This window comes from Drosophila mauritiana, chromosome 3R (assembly GCF_004382145.1).
Source record: "Drosophila mauritiana strain mau12 chromosome 3R, ASM438214v1, whole genome shotgun sequence".
Taxonomy (NCBI): Eukaryota; Metazoa; Arthropoda; class Insecta; order Diptera; family Drosophilidae; genus Drosophila; species Drosophila mauritiana.
The window spans coordinates 10,402,210-10,420,125 of NC_046670.1; the positions used below are offsets into that span (position 1 = coordinate 10,402,210).

At 43.6% G+C, this 17,916-nt stretch overlaps 1 protein-coding gene across 1 annotated transcript; it reads left to right on the forward strand.

Annotated features, from left to right (window-relative positions):
• Positions 1 to 8,062: 8,062 nt before the first annotated feature.
• Positions 8,063 to 17,459, forward strand: LOC117145174 (calexcitin-2). The gene is made up of 5 exons (XM_033310723.1): positions 8,063 to 8,152; positions 12,454 to 12,608; positions 14,318 to 14,370; positions 14,647 to 14,766; positions 16,316 to 17,459. Exons 2-5 carry the CDS (start codon positions 12,551 to 12,553, stop codon positions 16,637 to 16,639), a joined length of 555 nt encoding a protein of 184 aa, XP_033166614.1. The 5' UTR covers positions 8,063 to 8,152; positions 12,454 to 12,550; the 3' UTR covers positions 16,640 to 17,459.
• Positions 17,460 to 17,916: the final 457 nt, after the last annotated feature.

Below are 17,916 nucleotides of genomic sequence, written 5' to 3' on the forward strand. Positions count from 1 at the left end.
TTTTGGGCTAGTGCGACCTCAACAATCATGCCAGCAATAGTCTCATCCGAGCAACTCCCACAATGTCTTAGAAAGCATAGCAGGCGCTATATCAACAAATTTTGCACAAAACCAGGTACTTGTGAGAGAGATAGGACGACTCGTCCACCCACTTTCTTGGAAATGCGTCTAAACCGACCGGCACCAAGCATCAGCGAAACAATGACGAAAAAACCGAAAAGTGCTTCAAGTGGTTGGCCAGCTGTTGCTGCTGCGGCTGCTGCTGCTGATGTTGCTCCTACCAATGTTGCTGCTGCTGAAATTTATCTACTGCCTTGGCTTGGTTGCTGTGTGTTTCCTGTATCTCCAAGTTTATGTATGCTGCTCTCATGTAGCTGCTGCTGCTGCTGCTGTTGCTGTGTTGCATTGGGTTTTATGCCGCTGTTGCCACTGAAATTGCAGCTTCAATGGCAATGGCATGCCACACGCTTGCCGCATGCATTTGCAAACTGTTTTGCATGGCTTTTGTCAAACAAAGAGACTCTGCAGACAGGCAATTTGACTTTGTCGATGCCCATATAATTAATTGTTTTATTGTTATTTCATCTCGAGTTGAGTAACTGCCAGGGGTTACAGCTATCGACGTCTATATCAGACATTTTCGCCTACGTTTGCGTAACAAACTGGCGACAGCAGAAGCAAAAGCAAAAGCAGTAGCAGAAGCTCAAGGGTAATTAGTTTGACAAACTTTGAAAGCAAATGTTGCTGTTTCGGAGTCTGTCTAGGGTTAATGTACTTGTCATGCGGGTCTCACTTTGGCCACCCATCTGGAACCGAAAGTTCTCTCAGCTGATTTTTGCCGAATTCCGAGCCAAGCTAGTTGAGTTTTTACTTCAATAGTACATGTTGGCTGTAGGTGCTGTAATGTTTGTTTTTACTTTTCAAATATACACTTATACTTTTTGGCTAATTACCACGTTTATGGGGTTATTACTCGTTGTGATTTTAAATACAGCTTCTACAAAATTTAGCACAATACGTCATCATTGATTTTAAAACTATAATTTAACTAAAAGCAAATAAGCTGTAAACAATTTATAAGTGGAAATACAAAAATTTAAGTCTTTGAGCAAAACTCTTCAAACTTAAGGTATTATTAAGAGCAAGTAGTAAACTAATAAAAGTTAATTGAACAAAATTTAAAATTTAATGTAGGCATTGTGTAGGCCCACTTTGGTTTCAACAGCATGTAAGGTAATTTTGGCTGCTCCATTTAAAAAATCAACATTTATGCTTTATGCCAGGGTATTTGCCTTTCGTCAAACATAATCGTTGTTTTATGAGCTTGTGCTGGCCATGTTTGCGCGTGTTTGTTAGATTGCCGGCTACTTAAACAATTTGTGGGCTGTTAATGCAATAAATTTGAATTAACGTGCAACTGTATATATGGCTTGGAATCGTGGCAAATCGTGCGGAGCTTGCCCCGCGAAATTCCGAATTCCGAATACCAAACACCGAATGCCGTCCGATCAACAGGTGTGGGAAGCCCCATAAAAACATAATCACAGATGAGCTCCCATTTGGCTAACCAGCTTTCCTCTCTTTTCGCCCAGACAATGGGACTGCGACTGGATCGGACTGCGCTGACTTTCCACATCTGGGCTAACAAGATTGCAGCAGTGGCTAAGGGCCCATTGTGTACGGGCCTTGGTGCGGGTTTTTGGCCATTCCGATCGACCGGAGTGCTTTCCATCCAACAGGCCACACAAGATGCCAAGATGAGGAGATGCCGCCTAATAGCGTCTCACCTGCAGAGGCAGCGGCAGTGTTAGTCGCACTGGAAGCTGTTTCTTTTTATTAATAGCAATTAGTTGGATGGCGAAAAAAGGCAACAAATGTATGTATGTGTATCCACGCTGCCTGGAAGTTGCGGCCTCTTGTTTGTTTTCGGTTTTCTTGCTGGATTTTTGTTGTATTTTTTGATTTGGTTTATCCGCGTTTTTCCTCGCTTTTCTTCTAGCGGTTGTTTTATGTGGCGCAAAATTTGCGGTTTCCATGTGGCGCTGATGCGAAATCGCTGTAAATGAACCACCACTCGACTCGACTGTGTGAGCGGAGATATATGCTTGTCAAGTCGAAAATTATTCGTACCGGCATTCGGACGGCTTGAACTCGATTGAACCCAAAGCGAATTGCGAGTACGTATCAGCAGCGACTCCCCCAGGAGATTGTCAAATATCAAGGTGAGTTTATATAAAATACGAAAATTATGTCATGCGGGTCCGAGATTATGGCGCACTGCAGATGGCACAGTCAGATAAAGCCAATTATCCAGCACACAAACAAGTAAAACGGGCAAAGAAAAGCAATAACAGTGAGGCTGCACAATTACTAATTGCATTTTAGATTGAGGCCTGTCAAAAGCCAAGGCAATTGCAGCAAATTTGATTTTCAAATGAGCCTGCAATCAGTGGATCAGCAGCCGCTCGATGACGTCCACTTAGGCGGGGGTCTGATAAGAGAGAAGCCCCTTTTACTTATCACTCCAGTCAGCGAAGAAACCCCCATGGCCAACCATTGCTCTTATCTGGCAAACATTTCGTTGTGAAAGTGACGCAGTCTCAGATACAAATGCGGCAATTGCCCTGCTTTACAAAAAAAAAACCCAAACGGAGCAAGACAACCGCAGTTTTTGTTTACCCAAAATTCTTTGGCAATGCTTGGCCAGGCCATGTCATAACCTTAGCCTAGACCTCACACATCACCCAGTCACCCAGTCATCCAGCTACCCAATCCCCTAATCACCCACTCATCCACATATCCCTGCCCTCCGAAAAGGACACCCACTCAGTGGCAGGCGAGGTCGTCGGAGATATAAATTACCATAGTCAAGTGGAACGGTCTGGTTTGGCCTGCCGCTTGCAACATTTTTGGCCCAGAAGTCGAGACCCACTGCTGACTGCTGACTGCTGGCTTTTTCATGGCTTCCGTCGCCACAGTCGTTGCCAAAATCAATGAAATTTTCAGCTTCCGCTGTCATTGCGCCCGTCCCGCCCGACATTCAAGCCAAGTGGGGATTGTAAAATTGGGCCGGCGAGGCAATAATTGTTATTATACCATCCGTTTGTCTGGTATTTATTTTGCATATGTGCTTGCATACGGGTATTGGCCAAATTTTAAGGCAAAATCGTTAGGCAGACGGGCTTGTCATTACTCTGAACTGTTTGCTGCACTGTTTACATATTGCAAATAATGCTCCGAATTCCTTTTGGTAACAATATTTTTTTAGCCTTAGAGATGCCTCTTAATTTCACAGAAAGTATACAAATGGTCGCATGATGAGAGAAATGCCTTAATTGCACTATTTATATTCATGTTTTTCAAAAACGTTCGAACATGATAATAAAATATCCAGTTTGTTTCAATGTTGATTTTAATTGCCAATTTGTCAATTTGTTATAAGAAATTCCATTTTAAAATGTTTGAACTCTACATGTATTTCAGCATTTACTTATTCATGAATGATTATTTATAGCTTTGTTTCCATGGCCAAGATTTGTCATTTAAATAGCTTCTCAAACATAAGATAATGGTCTGCGAATAAGTCTTGCACTATCTTTGTCAAGTACATATCACATCAGCTGACTGGGAGATAGTATATATTGTTTAATGTGTACATAGGCCTACGATATCCAGCAAAATCGTTCTTTTTATAGAGCATTGCCGTTCCACTGAGCCCCAATTTCTAGTTTCTCATGTATTTAGTATTTTGTTTGCACTGCTTCCTGGCTGAAAGCAAAAAAGAATTTCGAATTCTTTGGAAGGTCAGCTGGGCCAAAAAAGTGGGCCTAGTGGCGGTGGACAGGCTTTTGGCGAGTCAAATTAAAATTCAGTTTATGTGGTCTGAAGAGTGGAAAGCTGAGGGCGTTATGTAAGCCTTTGTTTTGTGGGTGGGAAATGTAATAATTCCGCAATGACCCTCAAAGCAGGTGGAAATAATTGCGCAAGCGTTTCCACCGGGCCGGCGGTAAATTGAATTTGGCCCGCCTGAAAGGAAATCTGCAACTGCAGCGAAAATCTCGGGTCATCAATTCGCTATTCGGCATGACTGCAAGGATGCGAAGGATCTGGGTCTGGGCATTCCAGTGCTGCGACTAAACTACACGAGACACATTCCGTTTGGCAAAACATAAATCTGGCAGCCAGCACACACAAGTGTGCCCTCCCAAAAAGAAAACCCTGGCTTACCCCCCAAAAAAGAAAACAAACACACAAACAGTGAAATGAGAGAACAAACAAATAGTCAGAGATGCGATTGCGACTACAGATGCAGATACAGATACTGGTGCAGATGCGGATACAGATACAGACACGGATCCAGATACTCCTGCTGCAATCGCATGCAGAAATGCTGAAAACATTGGAGGACATGTGTAATTTCTCACGTGCAACTGCGGGGTCTCTCTCTTTGTTGATTCCCATCCCGCCACTTTACCACTTCTTCACACAATTGGGGGAGAAATGGCGGAAGGACGCCCAGCTGAAGACAAACAAAATGCCAAATGAAACAAACAATAAAAATGTTTGTATGTACGTAGGTAGCAGCAGCGGAGAGCATAAAAGCAAAGCGCTTAAAAAATAATAGTAAATTACACAGACAAGCACCGGGTGCCCGGCCACGACACGCCCCCTTTTTGCAACACACAGCCATGCATGACAAGCTTGCGTTATTTTGGGGCAAGCTGATTTAATCCCGGGCAGCAGGAGCTGCACAAGCAGCAAGGACGAAGGCGGTGGCACCTCGTGCCCAGACGGCCGTTGGGCGGGGGGCGTTGAAGGGTTAACGCTTTGCTCACCTGTCGTGGCCCAAAACGCCGCAATTTGCAACGCCCCACCCGGTGAAATCAGTGGGCGGAGGACCTTTGGCTGGGAGATGGAAATTAGGAGGGGTCAACGGATTGCCCTAACGTTTTTTCGGCTGCTCGCCTTTCGCGGCACATTTAAATTCAAAGGGAATTCCACTTTCGGCGGATTATATGCAATTTCCTTCGCCGAAACACTCAAATTGTTTTACTCCCCATTTGCGATATGAGAATTCATGGCACATGGTACAAGTTTTCCGCTTCTGATTATGCCAAATGAGATGATTCCGTCGAAACGGCAGTGAGTGCTGCTGCAATGGAGGTAAATGCAATTTGGTTTAAGTTGCCCATGATGGCACACGAGATTTGCATTCGGCATCAGCCAGCTCTATTATATGAAAATACTGCTGAGCGTGTGCTTGATTTTTTACGGAGCTTATCTCGGTGGCATCCAGTGGGTGCAAATGGAATTTCATATATGATTCATAAACTTTTCGCTGCTCCAAGATAAATGATTTATTTTCTTCTATTTTTCTTTCCATAGAGTCCAGAGCCAGACACTCATCCTCGGCTGGGATACAAATGTTTTCATTAAATTCGGTTTGTTTGGTGGTTTCTTTTGTGACCCGCTTTGTTCTCGGTCGCCATTGTGGGGTCCATTGCTGCCATTTGCTACCGGCGGAAGGCCACCCATCTGCCACCACCCACTTTTGTTGCCAAGCTGGAACACTAAACAATACAGCAAAATTACTTAATTTCATGTTGGTCTAATCAAGTTGCCATTGCCGAGCAGGTAAGCGACGAGTGTGTGGCTGGCTGGCACGGAACGTCCTCCGCACAAAGGTGGCCAGCGGGAGCTGGAGCAGCAGAACCATCTGCTGCGGAGGAGGAGGGCAGCTGAGGGTCCTGGGTGGCAGCCCTGCTGTACTCAAATAATTTGCCGTTACCGTGCACCTTTAATGTGCCTACACTTCAAGGATTTTGTAATTACCATTAAAAATGTTATTAAGTTTTCAAGTTATAATTTACGTATTTTACTTTTACTACTAAGAGGAAGGAAAGAAACTTTCCTGTTGATTTGGAATGGTATTTAAGATAAGGAGGATAAAACGTAATGTATTTATTGATTCTTAAGCCATATTGATTTTTACTCCCATATACAATTTGATCCATAATCATATATCCCTTTCCTGTTGTTGTGCTAGTTGCTTGACTGGGTTTTCGGAGCCACTACACGCTTTTCTCAGTGTACTTCGTCCGCTCGTGTGTGTGCCACAACGGAACGTTTAGTGGTCCCACTTATGCGGCGGAGCAAAATGAAGGGAAGAGGCGATGCAGCAGACGTGAAATGGAAGCCCAAAAACAAAAAAAAACAACATGAAATAGGTGGACAGCTAAACGCTGTGAAATGGGGCCAAACGCTAGAAGGCATTCAAGATTTTAGTGGGTCTTTGGCCAGGCTCATGTTAATTTCAAACTGTGTCAATGTCGGCTTCCGTTTCCTGCACACACGCACACACACAGGACGTAGCCTTTGGCCACTTGAGATGCAAACAGGTAAAAAGGCTACAAATTTAAACATTTGCCTACTCCAACACGCACCGTCGCTCCCACACACACACGCACACTTACAAAAAGAAAGCAAGGTGGCCGGAACGAAACATTGGTAAAACGGTCATCTGCAATAAGGATCAGCTGCTGCTGGAACAGCGTGAAAGTGGAACAGGCAGAGGCTGCAGGACACCCGCTGGGTGAGAAGCACAGGATGTGGGCCAAAAAGGCACGGGGAGCCTGCTCCTGAGGCGCTTGATAAATTGGTAGCGACATTTCAGCCGAAACTTGACAATTAACAGCTGAAATACATGAGCTGTATATGTCTGCTTTGTGTAATTAAAAGCCCAGCAGACAGCCTGGAAATTGCTTGCCAAAATGCTTTCTTTTTTTTTCGGTTCTAGCCACTTTCGTCGGTTGGTGGTCCACTCTTGGCCAAGATTGAATGCGCCACCAGAAATTATGCCGCCAAGTGTGCCTCATATTGCTGCTACTGCTACTGCTGCTCTTGCAGCAGCTGTTTTGGCTGCCGTCTTCTTTGGGCCAAATTAACTTTAGCCAAGTTGAGCCCACAGCCAGTATATGTGTGTGTGTGTCCGTGTTGCCTTCTTTAAAGGGAGTGCATGCCTGTGTGAGTGCTTCAGTTTATTGTGTGTGTGTCAAGGCTATGCTAAAAATTTGTCCAGAACATTTGCACATTTTGATTTGTTATGTTGTGGTGCACTGCAAACAATGTCGATGTTTCTGGGTGGATGCTGTACGAGTATTATATTGTATTGGGTCGCATTTACATCATCGTGATCATAATGTGCTGTAAACAAAACTCAATTTCTTATAAATCCAAATGCCAAGTCTTAATTAATGAAAATATTATCCAGAAGAACTTATTATGTTGATTTAACTTTGAGTACACTTTACTGTTTTATGGAGAGTTTGCAAGTTTATTGATAAATTGGTAAGTTTTATTGATTAATAGATTGGCTACTTTTTGGTTTTCTCGCTGTTTTTGTGCAGCTTAGACTTTACTTTTTCGATGGAACCAAGTTTTGCGATAAAAGGGCGATCAAATTTTAAAGTTGGCTTAGGAGAAGCTCTAGTACAGTTCTAATTTTTGATAGTAACTAACCCAGAAAGCCAGCACACATCCCTCAGTGTGTTTTCGCCCACCCGAGGCGTCGTAACCCCTGAGCCCAACATTGTATGCGAATGCCGCCCCGATAAGACGTGCCATTTAATTACCAAAATATAAAGTGCATTCCGGCTAGCAGAGCGCCCAGCATGGAGTTTTCTGCGAGTGTCAAATCCCAAAACAAACCCACGAGCAAATATGCCGCATGCTGATGACGACGGCGATGCCGATGTTCGGCTCGTAACAGTGCACGTGGTGGCCAAAAAGCACGCTACATGCACTACATCTACTCATACACTTACTCACACATACACGCTCACACACACACACACGACTCGTGTCGGGTGCAGCACTCACTCACACCATGACGAGTGCAGAGGCGTCGGCAGAGTCGACCGAGACGGCGACTGCGATAAGATAAAGCCCCTGCGATGACATAGAGCACCCAGAGCGCCCGAGTTCTGCCGACGCTGGCAGAGGTGGCGGCGCAGACGGGTAGCGCATATAAAAGCCGCTGGCTCGATGGCAACGAGCATCACAAGACGGCCAACCGCGCTGCCGAGCAGACGAGTCCAGTTCGAGAGGGTTCCAAAATCCAATCAGAAAGTGTAGAGTCAGTTCAGAACCAACGGTAAAGTTAACGTCTATCTCTCTCTGTGTGTGTGTGTGTGCGAGTGCACCTGTGTTTGTGCTGAGAGTTTCCGCTACAAGAATAATAATGCCGCAACATTTTTCGAAAAAGCCCATTTCCAAAACCGACAAAAGAACAAGCCAAAAGTAACGAGCACAAGTGGGCGGCTCAAAGAGCTGCGAGGCTCAACAGGAACCAGAGCCCCAGTTTTCCTTGAGTGGGCAGATAGTTTGTGAAAGAAAGGTGGGGGTAGGGTGTGCTGGAGGTACTTTTGCAAAAAAAACACAACCAACCTCTCGACAATTTAACAACTGGAAGAATATTCTTACTTCGCCCCACCTTGGTCAGGGCCATAATGAATTCATTGAAAGCGTGGCCAAAGTTTTGCTCTGGCCAAGCCAAGGAGAAGCGAGCGCTGCCGCTCCAAGGATCCTCGTCCTGTGTCAGTCAGTCAGCCAGCCAGCCTGTGCCTGTTTTTCGGTCCTGTTGTTTGGCCAGGCATGCGTCGGTGGCCTTAGGCCGCGCATTGTGAGCTCCTTGGCTCCACAGCTCCTCGGTGGCTGCAAATGAAATGTAAATTAATGCAAATTACACGAAATTACTGCGAACCGGACAATGCAACAAAAGGCAAATAGTGGACGCGGAATACGGCGGACAGTGGACAGCGGACCACGGACAATTCCCGGAGCTGCATCAGCAGATAAAGAGCAAACGACGACGCCACTTGCATTGTCTATTATTTTAAATTGGCTGCGCAAATTTACGGCAGCGCAAAAGTAATTAGCGACGGTTGAAAACTGTGCCATCGTCCAACTCGAATTGAGAATGAAGATGGGTGAGAATTGGAAAAGCGATTGGGTCATCTGGTCATCGGGGGGATTAAGCTGCCGCTGGGATCAGCAATCCGAGTTGTAGATTCCCTGCCAAATGTCCACTGTCCAATTTGCATGCTGATGCAATCAAAACTATTACAATTTGTCCACAAAATCGATCAATCGCATGTCTGACGGAGTGTAGCATACTTTTCAGCACTGCCTAAGATTTGTCAGCAATCTGCATTTTTTTCGGACCCCATCCCACACTTAATTCTCTAATAATTTATGAGCTTCCTGCCTGACCTCGCCTGCCGGGAATTCAGATTTTGCATAATAAACACATTGCAGGCTAAACCAAAAAAACAAGAACCAGTTTATGCAAATCAAATTGTGTTGATAAACGAGTGGTAGGGTGTTCTCTAATTTGATTGCCCAATAAATTGCTGTATCGAATGAGACCATTTCGCATCTCGCGCGCCGACACTAAAAATGCAATTAAAGCATTGATGTCTTCATATTGAAATTTATAACTTCACAGATGGCTATTTATTGCCGCAGAGGAGATAAAAGTCTCGCAATTTCCACCATATTTCCATTATTAGAAACTCGTTGAGCTGCATGGCCCGAAAAATGAAAGCGAAACTCAAACAGAACCCAATTAACGAGCCATCGTCGGTGATGTTGGTTAATGTGGTTGCCCCGTGCCACAAAAGCCGACGCAGTTTTGTGGCAAACAGCGCGTGGCTTTTATGCATTGGCGCATGAGTATTGGTAATTAATGGGAAGGCGGCGGCACAAATGACCGTGCCACAGCGACAAACAAACTGCCGCACCACACGGCGTATGCGTAATGTGCTCGCCTACAAAGCGGAACGCAGCGGAAAACTGAGAAACAAATGGCATCGATGAATTCAATTTGCGCGCATATTTAATTATTATATGCGAGGATAAATAATCCGCACATCAGGCTATTAAAAGGCTTTAAATTTCCACGGCCATCGAAAGTGCTACTGAAATGAGATTTCGCTGCATTGCAATGCAATGGCAAGCAGGTTCGCAGATTATCCAGGGTGACTTAATCCGGTTACCAATTGGCCTAGAGCAAGCAGACCATTTATATCACCTTTGTACATATATATATAAACATATAAAGATATATTCTAGAAGAGAATATATCAGAATATAACTAAACCAAATAGTATGGCTATTTTGGGATGAATATTATTGGCTCCGAACTGTTGTATGAAAATGGTTTCATTTGTCTTAAACGACGAACAAATTTCACAAGTGGTCTCATATTGATTCGTATTTTCTCGTATAAAAACATTAATATCCTTATGCCCCTGGCTACGTGATTGTATTTCAGTTGAAAAGCACTTTTCATTCCCTTCTGGAAAGAAACTCACACAATTGCAATTGCCAATGGAGATGGAAAGGGCGCCAAATTGAATTTTACACTTTTTGTGTACTTTTAGCCAGTTGAGATGTGGATTATTTTTTCAGCATTCATTTTTTATTTCAACCAACATACTACCACTCCGATTTCACCTGATGTTAATTGAGGCGCACGTGGGAAATTAATGAACTGTGACAGTCTGATTTTTACGCGCAAATGTGTGTGCATTAAATGCTAAATGAAGTTGACATCGGCTGCCACATTGTTTGCGGCCATCGTTAATTTATTAATTAAACAAGCGATTTAACCTATTGCAATAATTGTCAAAATTAACCTTTATGACAGCGAAATTTGTGAATTTAATTAACATTACCGGAGTCAGCTTTGCACAAGATTAATCGTTCTAAGGGAAAATGGGAGGAGGGCTTATTAGCTTATGCATATTTGCAATATACAGCATTATGAATTCTCGGCCAGATTACTTTTTAAATTATTTTGACTCTGACCTTTTGACCTTGCTATGACGTAATTTTAAATATAATGTGGATAATATTGTTGATTTTATTCCGTTGTTCATAATTTGTAATTGAACAGTGTGTTGCTCTAATCCACTTTTAGGCCACCACTCACCTGCACTTCAGATGCCCGAAGGCAATAGAACCAATATTGATAATTCTTCTATTTGAATAACAATTTCAGCTCCACCATTTCCTTGCATGTTTCCACCTTGACTTGGCTTGCAAACGGCAACCTTTTCGCCATAATAGTATAATAATATTATCTTTAGTAAGAGTCAAATTTACGCGCACTTGACCAGAAACCTTCACGCCGTTCCTAGATCAGATGTCTTATTTGAATTTGCCGCTCAGGAGCTTATCGAATTGGCGACTCGGAGATATTCCATTTAATTCCATTTCCGAGACAAACTGCATTTTTGCCAAACGGAAGTGGTCCGCTTTTAGCCATCAGCCATCAGGCATCAGCCGTTGGCCATCGACGCTGTCTTGGCCATCCCGGCATCCTCGTTGCCGTTGTCATGTTCATTGCATTCCACTTTCCACTTGACATCCTCGCTGCAATTTCCCTCTGTTGTGGAATTATGCTTTGGCTACCTTAGCGGCTCCGAGCTGAGCGGAACAAACGCCAGATTCTGTGGTGAGGGGTACCCGAAATGAACTCAGGCAAATATTTACTGGGCTTGTGCAATGACTTAAGCCTTTTCCAAATAAAGGTAGTGAACATGAACGATGAGGTTTGTTCTGCCTTTAAATTCTATTTAAGAGATGTATTTTATTTATTTTATTTTTCTTCAATCCAATAGGGTTCTGGTAAAGCACTCGGCACTCGATTTAAAGTCCCTTGAGACTCGCGTAACACCACCCATAAACGCTGTGAATATGACGTTCTCGTTTAGAGGCAGTTAATGCAAACACGAAGGCTTTCACAGGCTTTCAGCTTTGAGCGCTGGCAATGGGCCGGTCTGGTCTTTTGATGTTTGGGGGCCTGTTTAGTGCGTCTGCACTGCCAAGATACATTCCACAATGCATGCATGCATATATAGTTCTGTCTAATTTAGCACATGGCCCTGCCTTGCAACTGGCTTCTGATTGAAGGTTAAATGAGCCATGAGCCCTACAAACACACACATAAGCACACACTCGCACGCTCGCGAAGGGGGCGGGGCTGGGGGCAGTCTGAGGCAAAGCCATTGCATTTGTGTCGCTTTTAGCTCGGCACTCGACCCGCCTCTTTTCCCCCAGGATGCATTTGCATTGCGCACAGCAGCGCTTTCGCTCTTTTCGCATCCTTAGACAGTCCTGTTTTATTTCCTTTGCCCGAATTAGCTGGCATAAACCAAGCCAGTCAACTAGAGCAAACCCAATCCGTTTTCCTGCTGCCCCTGGTTCTATTCTGCTAGTTTTGGTTTTACTATTTTTCTCTTCCTAGACTTTTATATTTACGAGGCAGCACCACCCCTAATTGAGAGAGAACTTTAAATTTAAACGCAGCCTTGTTTCCGAATACACTTCATTTGTCATTTTCTGCCATCGACGATGTCCGTTTAATTGTGTTTTTCGTTGTCATTGCAGTTCCCCATTTCCGGTTGCAACTGTGGAGAGCCAATATAAGCTCAATAAAGAAAACAACCAGCGGTAAATCAAACACACAAAAAAAAACAACACAATAATGTCGATCTCCGATTTCCGCAAAAAGAAGCTGCTTTTTCTGTTCAATGTGTTCTTTGGTGAGTATTTATCAGAATGAAGGAAGACCGATGTGGAAAAAAAGGAGTTGCAAATCTCAAATCGCACGTGACGTCCATTTTAAGGGGAAAACCCCAGTCCTGGGACGGTAAAACTTTGATTAGATTGGAGACGAGTTGGAGGAATCGGGTTTAATAGGAGTATAAAACACGGCCAAGATATTATGAGAATTCCTATAATAAAATCGTAACGTGAATGACAGACATAAGCATGACGTTCGCTTTCGATTTAAGCACCACCATATGTGCTGTGAAAACAGCGCGTATACGTAATGTGGTACTCTTGCATCGCGTATACGTAAGTGCTCGAAATCCACTTAAATACGTGGAGTGTATTCCGCTCCATGTTTAATGCACAGGAGTGTTTGCCTGTCAGGGAAGTCAAACAAAACTTGCCAATTTAAAATTGAATTAAACGCAATGCAAATGTCGAAGGAACAACTTTCGTGGAGAGCTCACGAAAGTAGGCAACATTGTGTGTGATAAAGCTTAAGTGCATTTCAATTATGACTAATTCACCGGTGCGATGCGGTTCGCTCATCCCTTGATTCCCATCCACAAAATGCTCTCTGCTAACTTGGCTCACTGCCCGCCTTTCGGCGGCAGCTGGTCAGGACATAACAAAAGAGCAGCGCCGAAAAAAGGGCATAAAACGCAAACGCCAAACACTTGACACTGGCACTGAAGTGGCCGTTTGCACACCGTTGCGAATGATAATGGTACGCCCGCATGGCCAAAAGCCAAACGTAGAGCACTCAAAGAAATGGTCACTAAAATAAACAAAAAATTAATCTAGCGTGGCTTAGGGGGTTTATTTTAATGACTTTAGGGACTATTTTGACAGTAGTTTCTTAGGTGCTAAAATCAATAATCGAAGCCTTTAGATAACTGAATGGCTTAAACGAAATGAAGCTTGCCTAAATATAATTATGGAAATTCAGTTTTATTTAAACTCATTAGTAAATATGATAATTGGTAGACAGTCAGGCATTATTAGAATTTAGGGACTATTTTGACAGTAGTTTCTTAGGTGCTAAAATCAATAATCGAAGCCTTTAGATAACTGAATGGCTTAAACGAAATGAAGCTTGCCTAAATATAATTATGGAAATTCAGTTTTATTTAAACTCATTAGTAAATATGATAATTGGTAGACAGTCAGGCATTATTAGAATTTATATGCTGAAATTAGGATAGTGTGAACAAAAAAGATTAACTAATATTTATTTTCTCATTAGTGAATTATGGATAAGAGCAATTTCAGTCTGGTTTAATTAGAAATCTATAAATGCACTGACAGTAGAAAGTAATTTTGTAAATAAAGAAGGACAAAAAGAAATACATTTTACAGCTCCCAATTAAGATAATTAAGACGAGCGATTCCTTAATACCCGTAATCCTTTTCTCCGAGTGTTGTAAGGACTTCCGTGTGGCGGCTGGGTGACAGTTGGGCTGTGCAATTTTGTCGATGTTCGCACTACCGCCGACCGGAACTTGGTCGCTGTGTGCCAAAAAATCCGTACATTGTTCATTCCTCTATTCGCATTCTTTTCGGCTCTTCTCGCCTGCGCGGTTTGGATCTGGATTTTGGGCCGCACTGACCAATGCAAACAATGCGGGACCAACAACATGCAATTTACGCTGACTGCCCCAAAAATAACAACAATGCCGTATAATGCGTGCCGCAACAGATGTGAACCAAAGCGGCGAAATCGACGTTAAGGACTTCGAGCTGGCCATCGAGGTAAGTGGAGCGGAAATGGTGCTAAAAAAGAAAGCAAGCCAAAAATTTGAATATATTGTGAAGAGTGCATGCGAGAAATGCTGGTGCTTGCATATGAACTACTCGTTCATACATCAACAAAAGAGCTGCGCAAATGTTTTCCAGTTTTTGTGTTTTGTGTTTTGTCTTTTACTGTGTTTTTTTTTGCCCATTTGCATGCACTGTTTTTGCCAATATCAACTGATAACTCAATTTGGAGGGTGCCATGCTGACTGTTATTGTTTCTGCCAATTGCAGCGCGTTTGCCAACTGCGCGGCTGGCAGAAGGACACGCCGAAGAACAAGGAGACCTACGACCTGATGATGGAAATCTGGACTGGACTGCGCTCCAAGGCCGACAAGGACAACGATGGACAGGTGAGTTCCATTCCTCCCACCTTCTTTCTACCTTCCACCACCTTCCACCGCTGAGTTGCAAAGGCAATGCAACTAACTACATGTCAAGTGATTCGGGTTTTTGTGCGGCTCCATTGTCAGTGCCAAAAGTGCTGAAATCCATGGACTGCACTCGATGCCATTGTGGCAGCAGCTGACAAGTGTGCAGGACACCCCAGAAACACACACACACACACACGCATACAGATGTGGGTATGTCCTTTGCACAGACAAACGGAAAAAACCGAAGAGAAATTCCGTTCATAAATTTGCCTTTTTATTGGTGCGGAATGCCGAGGGGGGTAAACAAATTCCCTGCCAGCGGGCGGAAATTGAATTGTGACTTATTTGAGCAACCCAATCCGAATTCCAGCCGAGAACTTGCCGACTTGCCACCAACTTTTTTCTCATTACCAGGACGAACTTTCTGTCTCCTAGACTGCGGGATGCAGGTTTCCCCATTTTGCAACACAATGGCCCTGCCATAATCGCACCATCGCCAGTGCAGCAAATTAAATTATAATCCGGGCCGGCGGAGCATAGTTCAATATCAACACAAACGACGACCAAAACCCGCAACAATGCGATACAAAGCGAACAGAAATTGAAATGTCAGACCGACAAAACCTCGGCTTAATTCTATTGGCGCATTCCAAGGGTTACGGTTTTACTGGTTTACGGGCACTTTGTGCGCAACTGTACTCGATGTAGTCAACTGGAGGTAGTGGAACTTCGACTGCTATGAAGCCACAAAAGTTCTGGCCACCGTCCAGGGAACTTGATGGAGTTTTCTGCCAAAATATGCCAAATCCCCAGCTATTGTTGGTCCGCCTTTGTGGCAGTCAGCTTAAGATTTATCGTTCACTTTCCGCAGCAATCCAAGTCGGAGCACGTGCCGTGACACGGCCCCAAATTAGCCGGAAAAGGAGCTGCAGTCGAGGCCAGAGGACGCATCTCTTTTATTTTCGGCGACACAGCGGAGGAGGGTCAAGGATCTGGGGCAAATTCAGTCGGCGGCCATAAACATTGAAATATGCAGTCTGTTCGAATTGCTGTTTAGAGTTCATTTCTGGAGGGGGTGAAGTGCCAATTGGCATAACAAGTGGTCTTGGTCAGACACAACCCTCGCGTTTATTTATGGTCGTATTAAAACATGCCAAAACGTAACGGCTGGCCACAATTAATGGAATGGGGTGCCGGCCCTAGGAACTGGTACCCTTACTGCTTTCGGTATCGGTACGGTTTTGGGCAACGCCGTGGAAGGTGGTCAGCCAAGTTGGTCAAGGCGATGTTGCGGTAATTGCCTGGCTCGTTCGGTATTGGCAGGCAGAAAATGTTAATATCGCATCACTAGATGGCATAAATTACGCCCCCAGAGCAACCATAACGTGTTTTATGGGGAATCTCCGCCAGAGGCGATACCCACTAATGGTCTTTTCAGCACGGGGCGGGATGCATGCATAAATCTGGGGGTCCGGGGGCACTTCCTAATCCGCAATCTCAACGCTTCATCCCATTATGGCTCTTCCAGGTCAGCGTGGACGAGTGGTGCAACATGTGGGACGCCTATGCCAAGGATCCCAGCAGCGTGATGGACTGGCAGAATGCGTACATGAACTTCATGTTCGACCTGGAGGACGCCTCGCACGATGGAGGCATCGATGTGACCGAGTTCACGCTGGTCTGCTCCAGCTATGGCCTGGAGAAGACCGAGTGCGAGGAAGCCTTTGGGAAGATGGCTCAGGGGCAGAGCGAGGTCACCCGGGAGCAGTTCGCCGCCTTGTGGAAGGAGTACTTCGCCGCCGAGGATGTGAATGCGCCTGGCAACTACATTTTTGGAAAGACCAGTTTCTAAGACCCAGCCAAAGAACAACAGCTCCGATACTGGACATACTGAACAAATGCAACAAGTGAAATTATTATTAAAATTAATATAATATATCTATTGTCGACAGGGGAGGCAGATCTCAACCCTCCCGACTTGATGATCCGTCGTTGTTAGTTGAGTGTTGTTTTCTCTCCAAGAATCTCAAGTTTTGCCCAATTCAATGTTCTAATTTAGTAGCGTAATCTGTCTGCAAACTATTTATATTTTATATACCAAGGCTTCGAGTAATGTGCAAGCTGCAGTATCTCTACACATACACATATATGCAAAAGTGTACCTTTACGAACTACGACTATATCTAGCGATGATATCAATTACGAGGTAGGATCTCCCACAGATCCGTATCAATGTGGTGCGTAAATTAAATCAATTAAACTGTCAAATTGTTATGTGTGTGTAGTCGTCGTTTATCGTCTCGCATCTATGGCGTATAAATTTAAATGTAAATGTAAAGTGTTCCAAGAAATTACAATAATAAAATCAAAGTATCTATACAAAACTCGGCTATCAATCGTTGCGGTCCTTGTATTTTCGACTTCTTTAGTGGCTGTGGCGGCTTTGAAGCTCAGCATATTCCGCATCAGGTGCGATACAATCAACATATGCATGACAGACAATTTATGAAAATTATGGATAAGTGCTTTTAGCTGGACAGCGTCATGGAAAGATAATTTGATTCTCTTTCCATAACCCCTTATGCCAAAATGAGTAAATTAGTTGTGGCAATTGTTCATTGCGTAGTGGCCTTTAAAGAAGCATAACCTTACAATAAACTTGAAAAAACTTATTCATTAATGCCCTTTTGTATTTATTCGTATTGTATTTTAAAGCACGGTAACGCCCGGAAAATAAAGATTTTCTCCAGGAGTATCGCATAATAAAGAAAAGGCCTTGTTTTATACATCTTACATCTACATATGTCAGTTTGAACTGTTTACGTTTGTCGCGCAGAAGTGGCGACACCTGGTGCAGAAGTTGCAAATGTACTTGTATTTTTACATTTTACGTAAGGGCTGTTCACACTGCGGAGTAATTTCCAAACTACTATTCCAATTACTCGACCAGTTGCTTATATATTTATATATATGCTTATTTTTATATTTCGTGTCAACGTAATATCTTTTTTTAGCACATATAAGCATAAGCATTAAGATATTTGAATATTTCAGTGTTGATATACATTGGTAAGATACGTACCCATAAAAATATTTGTAGAAAAATATCGATGTATTGATATTTTTACA

Excerpts from the sequence above, each read along its gene's own strand:
- LOC117145174 (XM_033310723.1), top strand. The coding sequence starts at position 12,551 with ATGTCGATCTCCGATTTCCGCAAAAAGAAGCTGCTTTTTCTGTTCAAT. Across the intron at positions 12,609-14,317 it reads TCTGTTCAATGTGTTCTTTG|ATGTGAACCAAAGCGGCGAA; the intron begins GTGAGTATTTAT and ends GTGCCGCAACAG. Across the intron at positions 14,767-16,315 it reads ACAAGGACAACGATGGACAG|GTCAGCGTGGACGAGTGGTG; the intron begins GTGAGTTCCATT and ends TGGCTCTTCCAG.